Source organism: Dermacentor albipictus, chromosome 1 (genome assembly GCF_038994185.2).
Source record: "Dermacentor albipictus isolate Rhodes 1998 colony chromosome 1, USDA_Dalb.pri_finalv2, whole genome shotgun sequence".
Lineage (NCBI taxonomy): Eukaryota > Metazoa > Arthropoda > Arachnida > Ixodida > Ixodidae > Dermacentor > Dermacentor albipictus.
The window spans coordinates 244,528,676-244,550,556 of record NC_091821.1 but is presented as its reverse complement, the minus strand read 5'-3'; the positions used below and the strand labels follow the sequence as shown (position 1 = coordinate 244,550,556).

General features: G+C 46.0%; 1 protein-coding gene across 3 annotated transcripts in view; it reads right to left on the bottom strand.

Annotated features, from left to right (window-relative positions):
- Positions 1 to 2,434: 2,434 nt before the first annotated feature.
- Positions 2,435 to 21,881, bottom strand: part of tws (protein phosphatase 2 regulatory subunit tws) — a 66,344-nt gene continuing 46,897 nt past the window's right edge. For all 3 annotated transcript variants that reach the window (XM_065439703.1, XM_065439702.1, XM_065439704.1), the window contains exons 7-8: positions 3,050 to 3,173; positions 2,435 to 2,975 (exon numbers count right to left, since the gene is read on the bottom strand). In XM_065439703.1, coding sequence (XP_065295775.1) covers positions 2,823 to 2,975; positions 3,050 to 3,173 — 277 coding nt within the window. In that variant the 3' untranslated portion in view covers positions 2,435 to 2,822. The remainder of the gene's footprint in view (positions 2,976 to 3,049; positions 3,174 to 21,881) is intronic.

Here is a 21,881-nt window from a genome sequence, read left to right as displayed (position 1 = left end):
TGAACTAGGCTGGCTACGGCACACATGCACACCAAAGAGCCTTAACAAAGCACAGCAAGCACAGGCAAACTTGCTCACACACACGCACGCGAAAAAGCACGAGATTAATACATATTGCACGAGGCAAACACATTCTGACGAGAACCGACTTGCTCACACACACACGCAAAAAAGCACGAGATTAATGCATATCACACGAGGCAGACATGTTCTGATGCGAACCAACATGCTCACACACACGCACATGAAAAAGCACGAGATTAGTGCATAGAGCACGAGGCAAACACATTCTGATGCGAGAACCAATGCCCGCTTAGCCCCGGCATGAAGTCGCAAAAGCATCCCCGAGCAAGCAGTGGCGCCCTCACCAAGAAAAGCGGTCGCAACTGTAAACTCGGCTGAGACGTGCCCGCCTATTGTCCGCGGCGTGACGTAGCTGGCCGCACCTTGCTTTGCATCGAGCAGCCGTGTAATTGCAGACCAGATAATTTTACCTGCTGGAGCATTGTACGAGGATGCCTTATAATGAAATGGAAATCCTGCACGAATACAATGAAATGAAATATGCAAACTTGTCAAACGTGTAAGGTCCCTTTGGCTACCCTCTGTGTACTGCCAACATTCGTACGTCGCACCGTTGACACGAAACCTGGTGAAATTGCGAAGTATTCCCGAAACTGATCACACAAAAGTATCGCCACCCCAGCACGAGCCCCTCTCCCCCCACAAGGGGGAGCGGGGCTCGCTGCACACTCAATCATGCCAGCATGTCTCGGCTTTTCTTTGCAGTAGCATTTCGTCCAAGAAGGTTCACGACTGGTAGAATTGTAGTGTTTGGTATGGTGGTTTATACGTCACTGGATATGCTAAGTTCCTCTCCATAAAACCAGGTATGGTAAAAGGGTGCCTTAATGTTAGCGGTGGCTCTTCCACTTATAAACAAAGAGGCCTAGAAGTGTTGCACGTAGCCCATTCTTACAATATCACTTTAGCACGTAATTTTGCCTTTTAACATTATTCTATATCAGTCTTGAAATTTTAATCCAATTATAACTTGGAATGATCCACCCATTTCCTTATCAATCTCCCTAGTCCATGGTGGATGTGGTTGCATTTTTGCTGGATAACAAGCGAAATGTGAAGCTAAGCGTTGTAGGAGATCCATGTATCTGTTTATTATTGCTGTTATGAAGTCGCCTAGCTTTCTTGAACGTTGTTGCCAGTGCATGTCTTATCAGATTTACAGCCATTGTGAGTAGTTTTGTCCATTCTCAAATGCAGTCTTTGTTATAAGTAAATGAGCTTCTTTGGTATGCCCAAGTTCCAATGACCTCAGGAGTGAAAATAAGAAGGCTCACCATCCAGTTGTCTGCACTGTCGAGGGCACCACGGGAACTGCACCACACAGCTGAACAACCTATATGGTGAAGACTTGGAGTGGCTTGTGTATTTCAGAAGGCTGTACGCGAGCACCGTCAGTTAACTATACAGAAATAGCGGATGCATGTACTTGACCATGTGATCGGTGCTCTTGTTGGGTGTTGCTATTCTTTCTGGAAAAAAGCTCACGCGGTTCTGGCAGTGTTTAATTCACCTTTGGTACAGTGCGATAATGATTTGGGAGGTCATCAGCCAGAGATGTCACACACGAACACCTGTGGGACAGCAGCAGCGCTGTCCGACTGCCCGGCCAGTGCCGGCTTTGTCAAGCCGCCTCCATATACCAGGCGTGGTTGCCTGCGTTGATGGACAACTTATGGCCATTGTACAGCCGCAAGGAATGAACCCTGCCGAGGAGGAATTGACAAGAACTAGCAGGCACCATCAGAGTGCGTATGTGCCAAGCCTGGCGTTGCGATGCGTGGGGGCCCTTGCTTAATGTTATGCGACATGACAGGAAGCGGATGAGCTCCGAACACACAGCTGCAAACAGACGGCTCTACAAAAAATCAAACAAGGTATTTTTAATTTTCATGCAGATATTCTGCTGCCCTGATTATGTTGAGAGTAAGCACACCAGAAACACTCTGCAGTGAATGTATTGTCCCCAAGCAAAGTGCGAATTGATGCAAACTTACGCGGCTGCTCCGGTTTGTCCTCGAAAATTTCACAGACGGCCTACTCAGTGACATAGGAGGTGAAAGGAACCTCCAGTCAGCAAGATTCTTGAGCGATCGCGCTCCAGCTGTGTATAGAAACAAGTTCTCGAGTAATATGTGCCTCATCAAAGGTGTGGTGCGTTTTCCAGCAGTTTGTTCCATTTATGCAACGATAGAATAACCATCATTCCTTGCCAAATTGTTGCCATGTAGTTGTTTTGCCGTAAACATGACAGACTGCGAACACTTGCCGCCGACTGTGCCAAAGAAGGTGATGCTAGGCAGAATGCATCATATTGAAGGCCACGGGATCAAAACCACAAGCACACAAGGAAGGCACTTTCTTAAGACTTCGCTTTATTTTTTTTTTTCCACTGTCAACGTACGTGAATTCGGAATACGACAGTCTTGTAAATGTTTCGTTTGCTTTACCTTTTTTTCCAAGTGCCATTGAGGAGCAGCACACAGCATTTGAGCAACTGCCCCCCCGTCGTCCACAACAACATGCAATGGCATAAACAAAACACCAAGGGGGACCTACGTAAAACAGAATCGGTACGATCTACAAAAACCTCAGTCACCCGTACGGTACAACAACGGGACTGCGGGGGGAGAACTAAAATTGCCTTTCTAAAACAGATAGGGGGATTGGAGGAAGGATGGGCGGGGGAATGACACTATGTACATTTTTTACATTGCGCAGTAGCGTGGCCGAAGCAATAACTAGAACTTCTCCTGAAATATGTACAGGTTGTTCGTGGCAGCCACTGCCACTACATTTTCTTGGGGATGCCACGCCGTGTGCAAAATCTTGCGGTTGAAATCCAAGCAGTCTACACTGATCTCCTCTTTCTTCCGCTTGCCGCCTGTGCACACCTGCATTAGGAAAACATTGTGAAACCACATTGTTACACAGCGCTTCTCAAACAAGCGAGTTGTAAGCCACCCACCTTCCGCGCTTTTAGCACCGTCCGCGGCTTGGCTATCTCCCGGGACGCCTCCAGGGTCACGTCGCGTTTCGCCGTCCGGTCGAATACCCGGAAGAAGTTATTGTAGGACCCAGTCATGATGTAGCTGAAACAGTAGACACACATCACAGCTGAGTCAACTTGTAAAGTCAACTCACGCAGTCTATGGTAAAGTAGTACCTGTTACACACTATTCAGCTCAATATCTGCTGCTATGAAAAGAGAACTTTCTTGACAATTTAATTTTAAGTCTGCAGTGACAATGCAGTTAGCTATTTTTTCTACATTATGATTTTACTGCAACTCCCATGTCTTGTACTTACGAACTGCACAACCAGCTTGTTACAAAATGCATGCACAGTGTTTTGTTTGCTGAAAGAGAGAATACTATAGAACCACGCACTGCTTTATAGGGATACAATTATTGTCATACTGGCAGAATCAGAACGAATTTGTATATGGGCTGCCTCAAAGCAAGTCATTCTCATAAATGCCTGGAAATGATTGAGCAGAAGTCCTCACATCCACCATTCTCTCTCTCCATGGAGGCTTTACTGCTTTTACCGCATAGATTTGACAACTTCAAACAGCTAATGCTCGAATCAAATAGCAGTGACGGCACATAAGCAGTTTCACTTTCCACCCCAGTCGGAATGAGACAGCACCAGCTGCGAATCTAACCCACGACCTCAGTGCTCAAAACCAGAACGCCATAGTCACTGAGCTACCGCGGTTTAGCCTGGCAGAGCAGCAATAATTATGCCCTCGGCATTATATATATATATATATATATATATATATATATATATATATATATATATATATATATATATATGGTGCCCCACACAACTTGTGCAAAATTTAAAAATATGAAAGTGGCACATAGCTGGACAGAACCAACGTAGTGTTTGCAAGTGCTTTGAGCAAGTCATACAATTTTTCTATTTTGTGTGATTACCTAATTAGCTATTATTAATTCACTTCTCAAATTTTATAATCTGGGCATAATTGTCAATCAGAAAATTGTAGGCCACCATGAAAATTTCCCGAGCCATTTTTCTGTTGCTCAATAGATGCTACATGAAAGTTTTTCCGAAGTCTTATTAAAGAAAGCTCGAGAAACATGAAAGATTGCCGCGTGACTATAGTCGTGCATCACTTGTCACATGCTCTTGCAGACTTCATTCAAGCTTTAAAACACTTTTCTTTTTAATTTCAACACAAGTTACGTCGGGCACCCTATATAACGAAAGGACCACTATGAAATAAAGCCCAGATCCTCCATACACTTGTGGACATGCGCAGGCTCATGTCTACACGCCTTGCAGCTGCCGTGCCTCGCGAGGAACGGCAGTTTGCATCCACAAGACGTTTTGGCAAGACCTCATTTTGTACTGAGTTATTGAAAGTGCTTCAAAATGCTTGAATAAAATCGTAAAGAGGAAAGAAACAGCACCTTATAGCATGACAAATCTGCCTCACTGAGAGCTGCTTGTACCACGCCGTAGACGCGTAGCCAGTCGCGCCGACGCGAGGCAGCCTGAGGGCACCGCTAGTACAAGTTTCAACGCATACAAGCTGTGCCGCACAGTCTGCACATGCACGTGTCCGCAAGGGTAAGTGTGGTCTGGGCTTAAGTTCATACAGGCCGGAAATGCCAACTTAGAAAATTTTCTCGTCAAAACCAATCAAAAACAGAAGTAGACTATGCGGCGAACATTTCCTGGTGCGTCCGACACCCCCTTGCTTCAACGTCAATCAATGGCGCTTCATTTTAGTTCGTGGACGTGCATCATCGGCCTAAGTCAAATATTCTGAACATTTTCTTTAAATGGTCAATCTACTGACCGGAAAGTGACCCATAATTATGGGAAAAAAAAAAAAACCAAGCAGTCTTTTCCCCCAAAGAGATATCTTAAATTCTGTGCTGGAGAATGTGCTACGACTACACGAGTCCACATACAGTATTTACTCTAATCTAATGCAATTTTTCGCCGATAAATCAGGTCCAAAAATAGCACGCGCGTTAGAATAGAGTACGAACCTAAACCTGCATTACCATATCACCGTCGGCATTTCAGAATGGCTGCCTCGCATGCGCTTCAAGACTAGCTGCCGTAGCTTTCTCTATGTACTGTAGTATGTGCACCATCATTCTTCCCGGTTATTCAATTTTCTGCATTTGCTCTATCAGCATGGAAGTGCTGACTTCAAAGCCATGCCGAGTTCATCACGATGCCACAATTGAAAGGAAACTGATCACGTGTGCGGAGACGGAAGGAAATCGGGCCGCATCACGAGTGTTTGGAGTTCCCGAAACTTGCCTGTGGGGCTGGTGAAAACAGAAGACTTCTGCTCCAGCGGCTGCCACCTACGGCGCGGCCGCTATCTTGAAAGAGATCTGCAATGGTGACTCATCTAGGTGCACCGCGCTGTGTTCTCGTCGCTTAGTGCATGTTGAAAAACATAGTGAACAAATGGGTTTCTTGAAAGTGGTATCTTCACTATATACAAACACTGCCGCATGTTCTGACCCAAGTTTCCCGCGCCATGGATCAATATTTTAGCCATAATATCAATTTATTAACCACCACGAGGTATATTTTAACAGAAGCAAAAATGATTTTTTTTTTCTTTCATGCCACGCTGCTGCTGCTGAACAACATATGCTGTTGCGGTCATCTTGGTCACGTTGGAAAGAACTATTTTTCAATTTCCTGCCATATTTTCGTTCGTCCCCCATTCGCTATTTAGAAATACCGCACCTAAAAAGGTCTCAGGGTGCGACCCCACTCGCCCATTCAGCGCACGTGACTAAATAAAGTCCTGCGATTGGCTTAGGCAGCTGGCGTTGTCTGCTGCGGCACACCAATGGATTTGAAAAGCGAACCGCGACGCCATTTTGAAAACCTCTAGCGTAGCGTGTAGCGATGTCGGACGTTGGCCACTCGAAACAAGTTTGGAGAAATGAAAGCGAGCACACTACAACTTCGAAAAGTGCTCCGACCCTGCCGAAAAACACAGCGACGACTACTTGTCGGCAGTTTCAAGCGACAGCTGCAACACGGGATGCAATGGACCTGGCGAGAGCGAGCTAGTCCTAACGATGTCGCCGGTCGATGGTGATTGCAGGAGCAGTGTTCGGCATGACAAAGATGGCGCAGCCAGCAGAATTGCTCAAACGGCAGAAGCAAGCAGGGGAACACCACCAACAACTGGCAGGAACTTCGGCAATGAAGCGGAAATTGGACATATGTACGAGTGTAAACAGACAGTTTTAGTTTAGCATATGCTACAAAATAGCGGGTCGTACATGCGCAGTACGTTAAACGACACGCTATTTCTCAGATTTAACATTAGTGTCTTTGCATGGTTTGCGTGAAACATGGCGGCGGTCCCGGCTGCCCGCTTCGAATCGCATTTGGCGTTGCTTTTGTAAAATGCACTTCACTCATAGCAAATGACTGTAAACGGCTTTCGCTTAGTCTCAGGCCGCTTCGACGACAGAGTATAATGGATAACCTTGTGATGTTTTCGAGATCACTTCTCGTTTCGAACAAGTCGAAGCCTAACGAAAGAAACATTCGAGACGTCAGCGCCACTTATCGCTACTGTTGAGAGATAGCTGCAACGACGACATATGGCCTCTGAGATCCGAAGATCTCGCAGGCCAACTAAAGCAGTAAAAAGCGTACGCTATACTATAGCATATAGCCACGGCCGCTGAATAAAAAAAAAGAAAAAGAGGTGCGGCCTGCCACGTCAGGCGGGCTGGCTGCAATGGGAGTGAATGTCTCAGCCGTAGTTGCATTCACGGCCGCTTGGCTGGGCCGAACGGCGCTAGCTCTCAGGGACTGGATGCGTCTGTTCCAACGGGCAACGCCATTCGAAGCACGTTCCTTGTGGATTTTCTATGCCGATCCCAGACAACAGTCCCCGACTGGTGGCGCCGCGGCAGATGACAGCGTTTTCGATGCACGCAGCAGGCTGCACCTTTATTTTTTATCCAGCAGCTGTGGTATAGCGATCGCTAAACTAAAACCCTAACGACGGTGCGGACGGGCTGGCGGAGATGGAGTCGCGCTTTTATGTTACGAGTGCGGAAGTGATAAGCGCTTTGGTCTCGCATCTAATGTTGTTTGTGGCGGCTCCGTGACTTTTGACTCGGAGCAGCGAGAGTACGGCCTTGCCCTCAAGCTTCTTGCCATTTGTGAAAACTGCGGCGGTGTGTCGGAGTGGAGCTCGCTGCGTGTGAAAAACAGCAAAACTGTCAACCCCTTACTAGCGAACATTCTCGCCGCTCGTGCAATGGTTAGCACTGGAAATCGACAAACAGCGAAGAACGACGTTTTGCTGCAATGAATATCTCGCGCCGTAGCCTTCATAACAAAATGTGGCAAGGCTATCTCAAGCAGATGCTGGCGCCAGCGTAGTCTGCTGCCCAAAAGCTGATGGGCGCATGTGCGCTATCAGTGAAGTCCTTGTATAATGACTTGACACTTGCGAACTTTGGGAATATAGCAGTATTCTACGATGGCTCGTGGATGACGTGCGGCCATTTGTCGCATATCGGAGTCAGCATGGTCATTGAACTGTTCTCCGGACTTGTGCTCGACTACGTTGTCCTGAGCAACTTCTGTGCTGGGTGTGTGTGCAGCCCGAAACCTGGTGACCCGGACTACCAAGATAGGAAGGCAAGCCATATGTGCCAAAAAATACAGATAAAAAAAGCAGGGGAGATGGAAGTTCAACCAGCGCTGATACTGTTCCACAGGCCACTTCAGCTGCACAAACTGAGGTACTATCGCGGTCAGTATGAGCTACGCCGCGCGAGCGCGTGGCCGAGCGCTCTGCAAGGTTGTACAGTGGCGCCGAATGTGCCACGTTTTCAAGTTATTTGGAGAGGGTGTAGCTGTTCCAGCAAGCGTGCTGGAACCCCTCGTCCCAGTTTATCTGAAGGACACCTTATCTGTCTTTCGTTCACTTTGTTTTCGCTCAAGCAGAAATTGCAAGATCATGCAGCACTTTTGCCACCGACCAGATGTCGTGTGCGAAGGTTATCAAAGACTGAGCGCTTTCTTCGTACAAGAAAGGCTGTGCGTTTAGAGATGATTTTAGCACTGATAATGTGCCTCAGCGTCCAGCGTAAAGGCGGAAGCAGCCATGACGTGGGCCATGCCTTGCTTTCGACAGAGCGTTAGCATAGCCCCAGTGCTAATACTGCAACGTGTTGCCATTGTTGCCACCGCCGTTCTCCGTACTAGCAACATTTCACACTTGGCCGGATCAGCCTACTTTGTTCATTGGCCGCAACTTCTGGGGCCATGCGTCGTCTTCATAATCTTACCACCGTGTGTGATGGCTCCAGAACACACCCGCTTTCTTAAGACGCATTAAATGGTTCCAAAATTTTAGAGTGCACTATTTCGCCGAGCATTACCGGTATTACTACAATACACTAATTTCCAGTCAGCTCATCCAGAGGATACTTTTCCTAAATACGTAAACGCAAGGTGATGTGCAGGTTATTTTTGTCTAGGGTACTTAATTACCTTTCCGAAAAGTCATGTGGTTTGGTTTATGGGGTTTAACGTCCCAAAGCGACTCAAGCTATGAGAGATGCCGTAGTTGAGGGCTCGGGAAATTTCGACCACCTGGGGTTCTTTAACGTGCACTGACATGAAAAAGTCGTCTGATCAGTCAAAGATTTATTCAGTCCGAATAAAAAAATTTTGGTTCGTACTAAGACAGCTTATGTGCTGTGAATGCTAACACCCGAGATGAATTAAGTCGATTAATGTGGAACGAGGGGTGTATTAAGAGGTTAAAGTGGATTATAAGAATCACGTGTATGTACTGCTATAACTTATGACTAATAACCATTGACGTCATGCCAATTTTTTAGAAGTTTTTCTAGACACCTCTACTGCTGCTGACAGCTTCCTTTGATAAAGGAGCATGTAAGGCTTTAGCCTTAAAAAAAAAAATTTCGATATTTGAGTGAAAACAAAGCTGCGTCACTTTTGTTTGTTTTATTTTTGTGCGACAAATTTTCAGCTGTAGTCAGAGATGCCGAGGAAAAGCAACTTTTGGTAGTCAAAAAAGTTATGAAAGATATAACATCGAAAACAATATTTCTTCATTGAATTATAAAGCAAACTATCATAAAATACAAGCTCCTGCTAAAAGGAATATATAATACAATATGAATAATGCATACCAGTTGCATTAAGATCACATTGAAAGCAGGAAGAAACGCACAAATTGCGTACGAAAACAAAAGCTAACGAAATGTAAAGAAATACTTTAAAAGCAAGTAAACTGGAACTGCAAAGCATATATAGAGCATGATGCAAATACAATACAGCGAGCTATTAACACAAATAACTTCATTTTGAAAATAAAAGGAAACCACAAACTACAACAATATGAACACCCAGAAAGGAAAAAAAAAAAAAAAACCGGTCGGCACGCCTTAGCACCGGCTCGTGGCCCCTTGAACGGCGATGACTTCCCGCATCCTCGACGGAAGCGATGCGTACAGATTCTCCGTGAAATCTGCTTCATTCTTCAGGCGCATCCATTCCGCTTCTACGACACTCCACAGATCATCAGCTGATGTTCTGTGCAGTCCTCTTTTGCAGAGCCAGACTTCCATTGTACCCCATACATTTTCAATAATGTTGAGGTCGGCTCCTTTGGGCACCCACTGTAGACATCGCACTCCTCGTTCGTTAAGGAGCTCCTGAACAACATTTGTGGTGTGCATGTGAGAGATCATGTTGGAAGAGGAAATCCCCTTCGGGAAATGGGCCGTCCAACGCGTAAGGAATCATGATATAATCACGTATGTCACAATACCTTGCCGATGTCAGGTGTCCATCAATACGATGCAAGACACGAAGTCCCTCTCGGGACACAGCTCCCCACACATTGACCGCAGTGCGGCCGCTTGATGCCACTTCCTGCACGTAACGGGGGTCGTGCCGGGCATTGGCAGGCGGCCACACTCTTTGCTTTTGATCCCAGCACGTTGTGAACGTTGACTCGTCGGAAAATATTACAATTTCCCAGTCGTCGGTGGTCCAGTCGGCGTGTTCACTTGCCAATTTAAGTTGGGCCGTCTTGTTTGCGTCTGAGAGGAGCGGCTTCTTTGCCGCCACATGGCTCTTCAGGTTTCCTTCCGCCAGCCTGCATTTTACGGCAGACGCGCTCGCAGACACACCAGCAGCAGCACCTATCTCCTTGGTGGTGCTAAAGCGGCTGGCTTGCGAGACTTCAAGAATACACATGTCCTGAGCTGCAGTCGTAGCTCGAGGGTGCCCTTTATGTGGAGCGTCGGCGATGCGGTCTTCATCACTGTAAGCCTGGATGACGTGGTTCATAGTCTTATTTGACCTCCCAGTCATTTCAGCTATATGGCATTGGGTATACTGTTTTAACGACAGTTCAACTATCCGCATTCACTCAGTGTTGGGCACCCGGGACATTTTGCGAGCTGACGAACGTATTCCTTTTTATTAATCAGATACACCAGATAACACCCACTCTGCGGACTGACGCGGGCCCTATTACGAAGTTGAGCGTCGACCGACGGCTACAGTTATCATTTTCGAAACTGATATCAAAACCAGCATAAACGAAGGTGAAGGGGAAAGCAAACAAGTGGAGGTGATGCGAGCTTGCTGGAAGAGCTACACCCTCTCCAGATAGCTCGAAAACACGCCACTATCGGGGCCACTGTACAACCATGCCGAGCGCACGGCCACGCGCTCGGGCGGCGTAGCTCATACTGAGCGCGTTAGTAGTACACCTCAGTCCTCTCAGATGGTGATAGTCGTGCATTCTTGCTCTCAGACAAGCCTAAGTGCCAGCAAAGAAGGAAGATTGCGTGAATCACGCCCAAAAAAGGATTGGGCACTCTCGTTGCCAAACACAAGTGCTCTGCTTCTGAAACACTTGGTGGCAAAGGAAAATTGACGAGTGACCTGATCAGCAAATTCAGTTCCTACTATGGATGGGCATTAAAATCCAACAAAGTGGATGTGAAGGCTATGCAGAAGGCTGTGATGGCAACATACGACCACATCACGTCAAACGACAAGGTTTCAAACCACAGTCTTTGCCCATCTGCTCAAGACTCTTGGTGCCGTCAGAATGCTGCGCAAGCAAAAAATGAGCCCATCCCAAAGCATCAATATAATTTGCCTGTCCATGTTTGTCAAGCCCTTCTACCAGTGTATGAGTGCCTCTCACAAGAAAAATTGCTTCAAAGGTGCCAGCGCAGCATTACCTAAAACAATAATGAATGCTTGGATTCTATGATTTGGTCACTGGTACCTAAAGAACAGCATGCCTCGCTTTTTGCTTTAATGAAATTGAGGCAGTAATGAAACTTAATTCGGGGAACGAGAGCTTCATCTGCCATACTCCAGGAGCTTTATTTGAACCAAGGGCTACTGAAAAGCATGAGAACCAACAGCACGAGATAACTGGCGAGCAGCAGCAGCAGCGCCCACAAGTATGCATCTGCAGAAAATCTGCGACAAGCCTTCAAAAAACGCCATTTGGGTAGCTGTAGGCAGACAGATTACATCCCTCATGGCTAAGAACTGAACAAGACTGTGGAGTTTCATTAAATTTGGTAAAGGGGGTCTTAAGGATGGTGAGAATACACACTTCCCCACTTAAAGCGACACTAAAAGTGAATACTAAGTCCACGTGGACTGTCTAAATACCATTCCAGAAATCTCTCAGCGCTTGTTCCGCGCCAAGAAAACACTTAGTTTACGAGAAAATTTTATCTGAAGGGTCCGAATGCCTTTTTCGCAATTCAAATCGCCCGCCACCCAACCGGGGAGTGACGACGTTGCATACACCATCACTGCCATTTGCTGCTGTCGGCGAGTAAAATGGCGCCCGACCGACGGCGGCACTGAGCCAAGAGAGTGAGGGCGGTGGATTTGCTGCTGCAGCTGCTTTTTGGTCAAGTGGCGTAGACCATTCGGGCATCCCCAACATTACATGGAAGTTGAATTCTCTGCTATTTGCAGTTCGTGCGAGTTTCGTGAGCAAGCAAAACCAGCGCAGCACTACGCAATAACGAAACTGCTGAAACGCGAAAGCGTGGGTCGCACGGAGTCAAGCGAAAACGAAACCTTTCTACCACCCGCGTTGTTGCCAAGGGTCATGTCAATGGGTCCTTTTTTCCAAAAATAAAATAGAACTGGACAAGTATTATAAGAGGAAATAAAATTCTACAACACAAGGATGTTTTTTTGCAACAAGTGGTTGAGTACTAGTGACAGAATTTAACTGAGGAGTGCTGTTGTCCTCAGGCAAGTACTTGAATGTCCCGGGGAAGTCTCCAACCATGTCCTGCATTTACCTCAATTTCTCTATTATTAAGGCCCTGTTCGCAAAAATTTCTCCGCTTAGAGATTCCCGAGCACTAATCTATCACTTTAGCTAGACCTAATATTTCCTTTAGTGTCCCTTTAAAATCGAGGGCAGGTTTCTTCCCCCCCCCCCCTTTTTAGTAAAAGAAAACGGGTGCGCGAAAACTTGCACTGAACCAGCTACAGTAATCTAAATTGTTTTTTTTGTAACATACAAAAGATATTACTTAGCTGTTCGCCTTGTACCATAATTTTCCCAGAGTATTTATTTTGGCATGTACGTTTCACTTGACTGCACTTAAACATTAGCAGTATGTGCTGCTCTTCTTCATCCACATGAATTTCCTCACAGTATTGCGATTTTAACAGCTTGTACATACACTACAATGACTGTGCTAGCAATTATATGTATAAAGTGTTTTTCCGTATGTCAGCATAGTTTGTGAGAGGAAAGAGTGAGAGGAAATTCAAATAATGAAGATGTTTTACTCTCTCTCTCTCTCAAAGCATGTGATCAAGTGCTTGCTTGGAGAAAGTTGAACTTACAGCAAAACAAAAGTTATCTTGCTGCTTTTTCGTGTGGCACTGTTACCTGAAATTGCCCATTTGTGCACACTTAATACGCCCGTCAGCACCAACCTGTGAACAGCATATTTTAGGGGGAAAAAAATGCAGCTGGGACAAAGAGGGCACGAAGCAGACAACAGCTCCTTGTGCCACTTTGCCAGAATTGAAAGAATGGAATCCGAGCCAGTTCCCATTCCAGGAATGGTCAGATTACCAATCAACTCTACAAAATTAAATTAAGTGTAATTACGCTCTACCTCACTAGATGCAATAGAATGAGAAACTATAGCCCCACTCCGTTAACTGTTATGGCAACCTGCTGTGCCGAAGCGTCCTTAAACAGCACTTCAAAAATCCCATTAGTTGGCAGAATCCCTGCTCTTGTATATTTATGGTCGACTTTCATGAGGCAATCACAGCTCTAGTATGTTGCACTTAACGATGGCAATGACAGTGGCAAAAAATGGGCAAAAATAGCTAGACAAACAAAGGACAAAAGTTCAGCATTTGTCCCTTACACTCTTTCCTCTCACCAGTTATGCTGACAATGCCAGTACGCATCAAGTCCAACTTTCCAATCACGCTTTAATGCTCCCATGTCATCAACATTAATTTGAACATTTCACTTCAGCACAGACTCCATGGCAGACTATTACTTTCAGTTTCCACAGTAACTTATTTTGTAAAAGCCCAGTTGCATATTAAAGCCAGTGGGAAGAAGTGACATGTTTAGCCCTTCTCATGCAGCTGCAAAATGTTTTACTAGCAGTTTTCTTTTGGAGCAGCTAATTAGCCTGACAAGGGATGTGTCAACTGCCTACCGTATTTACACGATTGTAAGTCGACCCCCCCATATCGCATGACAGGAAAAAGAGCATACCCGAGGGCGCATTCGATAACGAAAATTTATTAGCTGACATGGTCACTCGACTACTTGTCTTCACTAGTGCTGCCATCGTCATCGTTGCTGCGGTCCCACAGGGCGTCGTGGTCCAGCGAAATTTCACATTTGGCAAACGACTGCACCAGGACATCTTGTGGAACAGCAGCCAACGCCGAATGCATCCAACCACACGCAGCCGTCAGGGAGGCTCTTTTGACAGGTCCGGTGGCATAATTTCGCAGTCTTCTGCCGCCAGCCACTCGTTGCACTCAAGGCGGAGCAGGGCCTTAAAATTAAGGCGAAGTCCGGGCTTGTTTCATGACCATGTCGCACTTCATTGGAAGGGACCAATCACGCATTTCAGCGACATACTATCATGACCAATATGAAAGGGAACACAGGAAAGCGTAGAAAACACCCTCAGACCCAGCTTTATGGGTGATACGCGGTGGCCACCGTCGGAAACAAAGTGGAAAGGGGGACGCTGTTCTAACAAGTGCGGAACTTCGCATCGCCAGCAGTCAGTGATGACACTGTTCGATATTGCGTCACTGGTAACCTTTTGCGTCAAATTGTTACAAAAGGTAGCACTGTTCCTTACTTCGATATTGATTTGTGGTAAATCTTGTAAATCGAGAAAAAATGGGCGAGTTCAAAATAAGTTTATTGGCACTTGCCGAATATTAAAAAGATATTGAAGAAAATGACATAAAGAAATTGCATCATCGCAGCTTATCCTCGTCCTTTGTTTTGTTCGTTGGTGGCCTAATAACGCGTCATGCCACCGCCAACTTGAACGACGGCCTCCATTCTTTGGGGCAGAGTCGCGTAGAGAGCCTTGATGAATGCGGTATCACGCTGAAGGCGCTTCCACTCATGTTCTATTGCTTCCCATAGTTGGTCGGAGTTCGCCAATTCTAGTGAGCTCTTCGAAAGGTTCACTTTCATACGGCCCCAAACGTGCTCTATAATGTTCATGTCGGCACCCTTCGCGCACCATTGAAGTTGCATTACCCCTCGCTTTTCCAAAAGGCGCGCTACATCTTTCAATGTGTGAACAGGAGACAAGTCCTGCTGGAAAAAATAACACCCACCCAGGTGCGTACACATAGGGTATCATCTGGTGCTCGAGCAGAGTGCAATACGCAGCACTCGTGAACCTCCCATCAATTCTCGCCAGTGGGCCTAGGCCTTCGTGGGAAATCGCCCCCCAGACGTTCACAGACACGCGTCTGCTGGCGGCCACCTCCTGGATATTCTGCGGACTAAAGCATGTGTTTTCGTCCGCCACACTCTTTCGTTGGTCCCAGCGGCTCGAGAACGTGGACTGATCACAGAAAACTACATACTTCCACTCACTCTCGCTCCAGCAGCGGTGTTTAGTGGCGAACCTCAGGCGAGCTGCTTTGTAGGCTGTGGTGAGCAGAGGTTTCTGTGTGGCGATGCGACTTCGCAGTCCTGCTTCTCTAAGCCTTCGTCATACCGTGCTGTCGCTCAAGTTGTCCAATCCAAGAGCATCTCGAACGTCCTTTGCACTTTGGAATTTTTTGTCGCTGACGGCAGCCACGATGCAAAGGTCTTGGTCGTTCGTTGCTGATCGGGGTCGTAGGCGGTGCGGCGCATCGCTTATGCGTCCTTCGTGTCGGTAAGCCTGGATAATCCGGTTGACCGTTTTCAATGGGCGGCCTGTCACGAGAGCAATACTGCGCTGCGTATAACCTCTTTTAGACATGTCTAGTATATCTTCCCGTTCTTTAAGAGGCACTCGAGGCTACAAAATCAGAGTTGACTGCCCTGCGTGGGCCACTGCAGTGTGCGACGTGAATTTTTCCGAACGAACTTCGTGCAACAAAGTCGCACGAGAAACAGCTTATCAATGTTCTTTTTTAAAATTTTTCTTCATTCTATTCCTCTGTCGTCATTGGTTCAATCGTCGCCGCTGTTTGAGGTGCCACTGACAACCGGGTGCGTCGATTCAAATAAAGAATCAGTTTGAAATACAGGGCAAACTTGGTCTCTGAGTACTATCAAGCGGTTGCGCGAAGAAAAAAGAGAATGAAAGAAAAGAAAGTGAATCGGTGTAAGTCACTGGCGACAATTACCGTCTTATCGGCTGTCGGACGATCCAGACGTAAGCTGCTCCTTTGTGGAAATGCCCGCGTGGTGGGAGTGCCAACAGTTAGTGGAAGAGCGCCCTCCTTTCCCCCTTTGTTTTTCACAGCGCCATCCGCGTACCACTCCCGAGTCTGTTTTGAGGCTGTTTGCCACGCGTTCCTGCGTTCCCTTTCATATTGCTGATGATAGTACGCCGCAAGCTTAGCCTACAGCTCCGGAAAGCGTCCAGACTTCGGCACGTGGAAAATTTCTCACTTGCCGTCACAGGTGAAAACTTTCGCTTTGCTGCAGTCGCCACTCTCCCACCACCCGTTTAGAAACGTCGAAATTGCGGCCCGCTGCGAATTGATTTGTTCCTTCGGCGTAAAGGATGGCAGCCCTCTTGAACGCTGCTGTGAACGAGTGCTGAACGATCAGTGGGCTGGAACACTCATGACGACTGGGGAAGCATAGAAGTAGCACGTAGCCGGCAGTAGAATAGGCACTATAGTCAAGTGGAACGCACTGGAACGCGTCAAACCAATGCCAATGCCTTCCAACAGTGAAAGAGAAACCTGCGAGTAATGTCTGCTCTTCCATGAACTACTGATACTCCCCACAAGCGCCGCCGTTCTGAGGGTGCCGCCGCAAATGGGAACAGCGGCGCTTCCATCAACTATCACCCCACCCCCCACCCCCATAAGTGTTGCATGCACTGTAAAACTCTCAGAAATGTTGAAAAACCTTTCCAAAAAGCGAACAAACACGCGTGATAGCGAAAAGATACGGGTAATAGAGCAAATATAAAACTGTAACTACGTTGTAGCTCCCGTTGGTCTCGCTTTTTTGGTGGGGCCATGTTTTGCTTTCGATTGTAAGTTGACCCTCCAAGTTCAGACTTTCAAATTTAAAAAAAGTGGTGGACTTACAATCGTGTAAATACGGTACTTCTTTGCATTGGTTTCTGCTTAAAAATGCCGATACACATGACTGCAGAATTAAACAGGGGAAAGTGTACAACTTCTTAAGAGGTCATAGGCATATTCTAGGTGAGTAGCACCATTCTTCACTTAAAATGCTACCATATTTTAAGGACGAGCTAGTGATCACAGGACTGTTTTTCTACTCTAACAGAAAACATTTGTGGATATATAGGTTACTGTAAACTGCAGTGTTCTAAAAAGATGCAGAACAAAATGGGAACCTTTCACTAAAATTTGACTACAGTTTTATGAACATGTTTACAAGTACGCCGAACGAGATCACCATATCTTTTCTTTAGAAATCCATAGATAATGCTTAGGTTTACCTAAGTTGATCCCAAGAACCCTAGATCAAGTATTAGTTGGCATCACTGCTTAACAATGCTGCAAACGTAATGGAGCCAAAGCTCAACCCCACTTCCCTGTACTGTAAAACCAGTGCCCAGCGGCGAAGTAGCCCACTCCCGTATTTTCAGTTCGCGCATCCATCTTATGGCTTCTTACATGTCAACACCAGGAGAGGAAGACAGTCTTTTGTTCCACGCATGTACAGCTTCATATGAAGGAAACTAGAGGGAAATCTGGCACTGATATTGTTCAGCCACCTCGGGAATCCCAGGGCAGTACACAATTCTACAATATGGTATGAATTTGCTAGTGTACATGGTCGTCCACTTCCAATTTGAACACGGCTCCGGGCGGCCGGCACTCCGCAGCACTCCGCGGAGCGCCGCTCATGGGCGCCGGAGTGCCGCTCGTAGGCGCCTACAGCGCGCCAGCACTAGTGCTGGCGCGCTGTAGCAGACGACGCGGCTGAGGCCACGCCTGTGGCTGCCAGTGCGCCGGCACGTTAAGTTACCCCAGCGCCCACAAGCGGCGCGCCGGCCGCCCGGAGCCGGGTTCAAATTGGAAGTGGACGACCGTGTACACTGCAGCTTTTCGTGCTGTTCTTCGTGGTTTGTGTTGCATGCTAACCACATGTAAGTGTAGATCACTTACAATGAGGGTAAGTGATCCACACTCAATTTGTCTTGTTATTTCCAATGCACAAGACAACCATGATGCTTTCGAGCATGATTAGCACTTAATAGTGTTTGGTAATAAAGACTCACCGTGCGTAATGTTTTATATTCTAAACAATAATTTCTCTTGGGAATGTTCTGAAACCCAGAGAATGGTAGAAATTAGAGTCTGAATACGGCTTCACATACACCAAAATTTGCCATGAAACAATTCATGAGGTCATTTGAAGCAAGAACGGCGATGTTTCGACTTACATACTACCCTTGTTGGTTTTAACATACTGGTGGCACCCGCAGACACTAGCACCAGATTTCCATCTAGTCAAGGCTGCTTGATCCACCCTTGCTTCGTGATTGCTTGTATTCTGTGCTACCAAGCTGAGATCACAGTTTGACATGCTGAGGATGGCGTGCAACTTCCAATCTGGTAGCCTTCATAGAGGCACCCAGAGGAAGTACTCGGGTCTTTGTAGAGTGTTTCGCGGGGTCATCTTGGCCAAGTACCTGCATACACAATATGACCTGCAATCCTAGAGGAGTGGCTGTTGGACCCTCACCAGATGCCCAACTTGCAATGCTATAGCTCACCAAGACAGACAGACTCCCTTCCCCATGTCCTTATCTCCTAAGCTGCAACACAGTAGTCTACCAAAGGCTGAGTTCCATATTTTCGACTGTACTTGGAACACACGAAGTGATTTGATTGATAGACTGACCAAAGGCTGCAAAAGCCAGAAAAAGAAGATGCGATTTGGCTTGTGTTCAAACTGCATTGGTGGGTGTTGTTGGTGCTACAGAAATGCATGAAAATTTTACTACAGTCTGTACTTCCTGCATACAATGTGCAGCAAATTATGGTTTCTTAAGGGAACAACCGACCTATCCATAATCCATGCATCTGATACCACCCATGTTGCCATGCAAGTCATGTTGGCGGTGCTTGCAGTTGCATTCATTTGTTATGACATTTTCCCCCAACTTTTTCTGCACACATCGAACACTCAGCTTGCGGTGAGTGGCATCACTCAATAAAATGTCATAAAGGGGCTTATACGCACTCTATCACAGCAGATGTGCCTTACTGCAGTAAGGTTATTGAGAGTGGCAAGGGTGAACCTGGCACGTACTGTAGCAGCCAACCCTGGCTGATGTGCCACGCATTGAGGCATTGTATTATTGCAGTGAAACATATTGTAGTGGCAAGGGTGAACCTGGCACATAATGGTTCAAGCCAAGAATGTGTGCCAAAAAACATGGTCTCTACCAGAAAAATCAACCCGAGTTGGAAAAAATGCTTACTAGATTCACACTAGTTCAAGCGGCATGAACGTAAATGCATGCGAATAATTGGAAACAAGAAGGTTTAAAAGTTGATACTGGCTCTATTTTAAAGAAAGTAATTAATGTACATTCAAATACTATCGCCTTGAATATAGTCCCCTTGCACAGCATACAGCGCTCCAAGCATGCTTACCACTTTGGGAATATGTCCTGGAAGTCTTTCCTGCACTGCAATTAATGCTCGATTTCAGTGATTGCATCGAAACAGCATTAAACAAAATTTTCCTTTTGCAGCAGGAGCCAGCTTTCGCTCTCGCTTTTTTTCCTAAATTTAACTAACTTAAGTGTCGCCTGTTGTTTTGACATTGAATGCTGAAATAAAATGCAAATCGCCAAATGTGCTAGACTCATTCCGGAAAGGGACCTTCCAGGACATATTTACAAAGTGGCAGGAATGCTGGCAGCGCTGCATTTCTATACAAGCGAACTATTTCAAGGGTGTCAGGGTTTGTTTGCATTCATAAAGAGATTAGTTTCTTGAAAACAACACTAGTCTTGCAACTTTTTGGCACCACCTTGTAATTCACGAATGCTATGGTCTGTTAATATTAATAGCAATAACAAACAGGGCAGGTGGTGTTTCTGCCAACAACAAACTGAACATTCTGGTATGCAGCAAAGCATTTCTTCTGACTGGGTTGATTTTTCCAAGAGGGACGATACATTTCACAACTGTCACTGCCTGGAACAGTTGCCAGGTTTGCCCTTCACTATCACATTTTATCACTATCACTATCAACATTTTATCGCTACACACATCTTGTATATTGCAGTGCAGCATAATTAAGCACATTTGCATTATGAGATCATGTAATGAGCTCACCACCCAAGTAAACAGGTTCTGGCACATAAGTTACCGTATTTACTCGAATGTAATGCAGACCATTTCTCCAAGATGATGAATCCAAAAATGGCCAGCACATTACTTTTTGGATATGAAACCAAAACCACGTTCACAGCCGTCGGGCAGCGTCATTGCCATCACAACAGGGTGACAGAGCACATTTTTGTTAATATTGCTGCGGATTCATTGTGTGCTCGTCTACTATCTAGAGCAATATTCTCAGTCAAGAACCTTGTAAGATGCTATCACCTGCGCGAGAATTTATGCAACTCAACACCGGATGCCATTGGTGTATAAGGCCGCCAGCATTTCTGCTGCTGTGCCAAGCTCAATAACTATGTGCAGTCGCAAGAATTCAGTCGGGGCACATACTTATACAAGTCCGGTGCCCCCTAGACTTGCATAAATCTTGCATAAGGGATAATAGTATATCTACAATATTATATCTATCGCTTGCGAGTACAGCCCCTGTGTGCGCAGCATCTTTGGTGAAAACAGCGACAATACACTTTCATTATGAAAGCTTGACTTACCCCCCAAAAAAATTTTAAAAATCCATTCTTTGAAGTTCTTTTTTTTTTCTCTCTCATCGGGAGCATGTTACATTCAGGAGCGCTTTCATTTTTTTTACTTTAAACTTGCGAAGAAGGTACGCAATACGATCAGGTAAATACGGTATGTCTTGTACATTCATTGCTAAGGAGAGTCAGCTATACTAAATAAAGTCAATTATATGGCTATACACTGCATACAATCTTCAAAAGTGATTATTCCTACTTGTCTGACACAATGTGGATGCGAAAGTGTCACACAAACTGTTTGGAATGCCATTAAGTGTTGGCCAAAATGTATTTCAATAAGCTGAGCAAAAGATAGCAAGTACTGCCTGTAATATTAAAAGCTTGCAGAGGGCTTAACACGAAAGAAAAAGAAAGGATGGGACAACTGTTTGTTCCACGCCATGAAATTACATACCTGCCAACCTGGCGGGATCAAAAACCAGGAGACTTTATTTGTACCCACGGGAGGGGGGGGTTGCATTCACTGTTTCAACTTCTGGTGGGACCGGGGGAGGGGGGGGGGATTCAAACTTTCAGGCAGTGTTCGAAGAGTACTTTCGCAGGGACCTTGCAGTAGCAGGCTTTGCTCACTTCAAAAATTTGTCTGAGTAGCTTTGCTCACAACATGGTCCAGACTGATGGCCCTTCACTAGCAGCAGGTGTTGGAGGGTTGTGTTGCACATTGATGAGCGGAATTCAGTCCTAGTTTTTCACACCGGGCTAAAATCCTCTCGCACTGTTTTGCTATGCGGTATCCCGAGTAAATCGAGCATCACCTTGGCAACTCGGTGAAACATGTTTTCCATCAGTTTTTTTCATTTTTACAACCATACACCACTGCACACACCACCTTTCTTTATTCAGAATGTGCTCTTGATGACTGTACGCCTGTAGTGTGGCAAACTCACTTTGAGAGCATCTAAAGCGTCTTCAGCAGATTCATTGGAATCTCGGGGCAGCAGCTGAGGGAAACTCTGAATAAAAAAACGAAGATTCGAGAGCGATGCCTGTGAAATAGATTTCAGGTTGACCACCTCCGTATTCTTCCAAGTTGCGTTTCAGAGTTGCGTCGACAACCACAAAGCTTCGCCTCGTTGCATTTTGGAAACATTTTCCGTAGAA